This window comes from Primulina huaijiensis, chromosome 6, assembly GCF_012295235.1.
Source record: "Primulina huaijiensis isolate GDHJ02 chromosome 6, ASM1229523v2, whole genome shotgun sequence".
Classification (NCBI taxonomy): Eukaryota; Viridiplantae; Streptophyta; class Magnoliopsida; order Lamiales; family Gesneriaceae; genus Primulina; species Primulina huaijiensis.
In genome coordinates, this window is record NC_133311.1 from 1,383,533 (window position 1) to 1,388,580 (window position 5,048).

Genomic DNA, 5,048 nt, shown 5'->3' on the forward strand with positions numbered 1-5,048 from the left:
TTCAAGTATGTAGAACCTGAGATGCCTAAAAATATATTCGTATGTTATTTCCAAGTCATTTCACTTGCTATAGTGTGAAATGATGAGAAATCGACAGCTTAAATTTTTTTCAAAGAATGTGGAAAACTTGGTCTACCCTTGTCCCCACGATGATGATACGATCCTACCTATTTGAAATGTGTATCGATAGGTTTCTCTAATTATCTAATATTTAAAACTCTTGATTAACCACAAAATTAGAACATTACTTTGGTCTTAGTTTCTGTTTGCACGCTGTCTTTTCTTATTGAGATTTGTTCTTCTATTTTCAACATCACTTGGGTTTTTTCCTTTTGTTTGAAGCACACACAAAATTGTTAAAAATGAAAAGAATTGGGTTTTAACAACTGTCGATCGAGCAATTTGCGCATTTAACATTTTTTGTTTGTAATTTCTTGTAATTAGGGAATTATAGCAGGATCAGCCCAAGATTCCGGCGACAGTACATATACTCTGGTGGAAGCCTTGGCTGAAGGTGGAAAGGCTGGGCTGGGTTAACTGTACGTGGGTGTAATAATGAGATTAAATTTGGCAAAAGAAAAATAATAATAATAATAATAGAGATAGACATAGCATATATGCAAAAGAAAAGGTAGCAATCTTTTACAGACATGCCCTAGTAATGATCGTGTATGGTTGGAAAATGGTTTAGGACACACATTTATATGTATCTCAACTTCAGTGTCATATTTTTCCCACTTCATCTTATCCCTAATTAAAGATATTTATATATCTATAAAGGTTTGCCAATATGCTATAGCCTATATATGGATACTCTTAAATTTTTTTTCCTGAAGTATCGGACACGAATACGGATACGACACGTCGATACGCGTGTCACATACATAAAAATTTGTGTCGTTGACTTTTTATATATTTGACCAGTCAGACACATTTTGGACACAGTTTGATAGCAATAGTATAATGGTCATTATAATCATAGATTTGCTCAGGCACAATTGAGACAATTTATAGGGTCCACTGCAACCATTTTGATGTAGTTTCAGACATGAGTATTGATAATGGATACATTAACTTCACTGATGGGCTGTGTAAATTCATCCAATGAGCCCAAACTTAATATGGCCTCAAATGAATTGTGGCCGTTGGATCTTGTATAAAGACATTATCCTTGAAATTTTTAAGAGAGGTAGTAAATGAATTTCACTCGTTGCTTTTGGTCAAAATTTAAAATTATTGACAATATATCCAAATGGAAATTTTAAACTGTCTCTCCAAATATTCTATAATAAGTCTATTTTTATCTGTGAGACGGGTCAAACATAAAAAATAAAATTTTTTTTCATAGATAAATCAAATAAGAGATCCGTCTCACAAAATGCGACCCGTGAGACCGTCTCACACAAGTTTTTGTCAATATTTTAATATTTCTATTTTAAAAAATTTGACAAAAACAAAGAAGATAGCAAAAAACATGGATCAAATTAGTAAGATTATAGCCGTTACAGCATGTGAGTTGTGGCAATCTAAAAAGGATCAAATGCATTCACTTCGACCGTTACATTTCTCCATTTCAAAATTTTTAGAAGACGAGTTGCAAGGTGAATTCAAACAAACGGTAGAATTAAAGAAGTAAATGAGTGAAATGGAATCAATGCAGGGAGCAGAAATGGACGAAGAAACGATGCAAGAGCTAAGATCCAAGGCAGCTGAGCTACTGCTGAGAGAAGAATATACGGACTCCATTAGCACCTATTCTCAATTCATCTCTCTGTGCCAACATTTCATTTCTGAGAAAAACCCAGATGCAGCCGTCTTAGCAAGACTCCGAAAATCACTCTGCCTGGCCTTTTCTAATCGGGCGGAAGCTCGATCTCGCTTGATGGAGGTTACTGAAGCATTGAAAGATTGTGATTTAGCACTGAGAATAGAGAGATCCCATGTCAAGACTTTGCTTTGTAAAGGTAAGATTTTGTTGAGTTTGAATAGGTACGGCATGGCCTTGGAATGCTTCGAGGCAGCAAATCTTGAAACCCAGGGTAATGAGAATGTAGATTTGGTTAATGGGCTGCTAGAGAAATGCAAAAGGCTTGATTTTCTTTCAAGGAATGGGGGATTTGATGTTTCGGATTGGGTGTTGAGTGGTTATAGGGGTAAAACTCCTGAATTTTCAGAGTATGTTGGTGCAGTAGAGATCAAGAGGTCTGAGATTAGTGGGCGTGGCTTATTTGCAACCAAGAATGTCGAAACTGGGACTTTGCTTTTGGTTACTAAAGCTATTGCTGTTGATAGGGCTATTATGCCTCCAGGTTCTTGTGAAAATTCCCAACTGGTTATGTGGAAGAATTTCATTGATAAAGTTGTGGACTCGACCTCAAAATGTAGTAGAATCAATGGCTTGATATCGATGTTATCAACAGGAGAAGACGAGGAGAGTATTGAAATTCCTGATATTAGGAGTTTTAGGGATAGTGATATTTCTTGTGAGAAGTTGGATATGGGAAGAATGTTAAGCATTTTGGATGTGAATTCGATTCTTGAGAATGCGATTTCAGCTAAAGTTCTAGGTAAAAATGTCGATTATCAAGGTCTTGGATTGTGGGTTTTAGCTTCTTTCGTCAACCATTCTTGTGATCCCAACATTAGGCGTTTGCACATTGGTGATCATGTCGTGGTCCATGCTTCTAGGGACATCAAGGCAGGCGAAGAGCTCACATTTGCTTATTTTGATGTCCTCTTGCCTATGAACAACCGAAGAGAAATAGCAGCTATGAATTGGGGGTTCAATTGTAGATGCAAGAGGTGTAAATTTGAAGAGAACGTATTCTTGAAGCAAGACATGAGGGATATTGAAATGGCTTTTGAAAAAGGGGTAGTGGATATGGGAAATGTAGTGTATAGATTAGAGGAAGCCATGAGGAGATGTATGATTAGGGGAAAGGGAAAAGGTTACTTGAGGGCATCATTTTGGCAAGCTTATTCCCAAGTTTTTGAATGCGAAAAATCGATGAAAAAATGGGGGAGAAAGATCCCATTAATGGATATTCTAGTGGATAGTGTAGTGGAAGGAGTAGGAAGTGATGAAAGGATTGTCAAAGTGTTTATGGATGGACTAAAGAGGGGTGGGATTAATGGAGTTGTGGAAATGGAGAAGACATTGAAGTTAGGAAGAGGGGTTTATGGAAAAATAATGAAGAAACAAGCACTGAGGAGTTTGCTCCAATTTGGTACTGCCCAAGAATGAGGTTTAAGGCCACTAGTATGTAATAATTCTCGGGGAGGCTAAAGTCTAACTATTCAACATATTTTTTTTATTTAGATGATTAAATGATTCTTGTTATAATTGTTCTTACAATATCCATCATGTAATCATTAAGGGTAGATGATCGGTATAATTGGGATGGCAAAGGATACTCCGACGAATTTGATTGTTTTTCTTTTGAGTCCCGTCGTTGAATGATATAATTGTTCTTTTTGGAGAACTTTATGTATTTAATCACACGAACCTGACGTTGTCAAAATTGTTCATGCTTTTTTACTTTGCACTTGTGCAACACTATCTAAGCAAAGGAACAAGTGTTCGAAAGAAACAAAAGAGTAGGCTTCGTTTGGTTATTTTTTCCCCCTTTTAAAACACTTTTTCGAGTGGCAAACTTAAACTAAAGTTTGGGGCAAGTGGCACAAAACAAATATCGAACAAAATGGCCAAATTTCATTTTCACATATAGCATAAAAATTGAAGCTCCTGTTATTATTGATTTGTAGGTTGTTTGTGAATGTTTCGTTTCCACAGTGTTTATGTGATGAGGGTGAGAGTTAAGTGTATCAGAATGTAGGTGTTGTGCGTAGGTGTTGTAACACTCACGACAACTTGCAGCGGAAATTATATTTTAACACATAACTTAAATAATACTAATATGAGGGACGAGATATAAATCATGCACAAGTATAAAATACTTGTGCGTTGCCTCAGGGCAAAATAATTCACTAGAAAACTTGTAAGTTTACAAAAACCAATACTAGTGAAAGAATAAAACAACTCCCTTAATAAGGCGAATATCAAATTGCATCCTAAAACTCTAACAAACCGTAAGACCAATTATACACAGGATGCATCAACTGAGAAGTAAAGAAAAACTTCAAAACTCAACACTCTAATCAAAACAGTGATTAGGTGTTGACTTCAGATGTTGTCAGCACTTCACAGCAGCACTTGAAACAACGCACGAGATTGCTCCGGTCTCGAAAACTCTTCGCGCACCACTTGTCTCTCCAAAAACCTTTTTTTCGCTCTATGTATTCTTCTTTCTCTTCTAAATCCCTTTTTAAAGATTAAGAGAGCAATTTCATTAGGAAAATAAAATCATATCTTAAAGATATTATCATATCAAAATATCATTAAGAAAAACTCCTTTTTCAAAACAATGATATCATATCTTAAAGATATTATCATAAAAATAAATCTACACTAGATCATATCATTAAATCGAGATTATTCTCAATTCTAAAAAGGCAAAACATTAAAGATCTTAAACAAGGAAAATATATAAATTTAAAAGGAAAATATATCAAGGAATAAAATTCCTTTCAATCTCCCCCTTTTTGCCTTTCTGGACAAAACAACCCAAAAATGATTTTACGGCACAACTCCCCCTGAGTTAGCAAATCCGTGATCTGCATATGTTGCACCATAACATCGAAAAAGTTCATTAATCAGAATCAAATAAAACAAAAGCAACTACAGTCTTAAAACCATCAACTCAAAATCTCATTATCCTTCATTACTGCCAGCATTATCATCATCAGCCATTTTTGCTCCACTGGTTTCAGCTGTATCGACTCCCTTTTTTTGTCCAGAATGGACACCAACATCCAGCAGAAGCTCATCATCAGCCACTTGATTTTCATAATATGCAATGGTCTTCTTGGCATTTTCAATTTGTTGTCGACCATAGGCAATCTAAGCTTGAATATAGGAGATAGACAGTGTTACATAACCAGTAGGAGGGACATCTGTAGGATGCGGATCAGCAGTTTCAGGCACATGC

General features: G+C 35.8%; 1 protein-coding gene across 1 annotated transcript; it reads left to right on the plus strand.

The window, feature by feature from the left end:
- Nucleotides 1–1,527: 1,527 nt before the first annotated feature.
- Nucleotides 1,528–3,453, plus strand: LOC140979236 (methyltransferase FGSG_00040). The gene has a single exon (XM_073444563.1). It carries the CDS (start codon nt 1,637–1,639, stop codon nt 3,242–3,244), a length of 1,608 nt encoding a protein of 535 aa, XP_073300664.1. The 5' UTR covers nt 1,528–1,636; the 3' UTR covers nt 3,245–3,453.
- The last annotated feature ends 1,595 nt before the right edge of the window (nt 3,454–5,048 follow it).

What these genes read in the sequence shown, in the direction of transcription:
- LOC140979236 (XM_073444563.1), top strand. Translation starts at nt 1,637, where the DNA reads ATGAGTGAAATGGAATCAATGCAGGGAGCAGAAATGGACGAAGAAACG.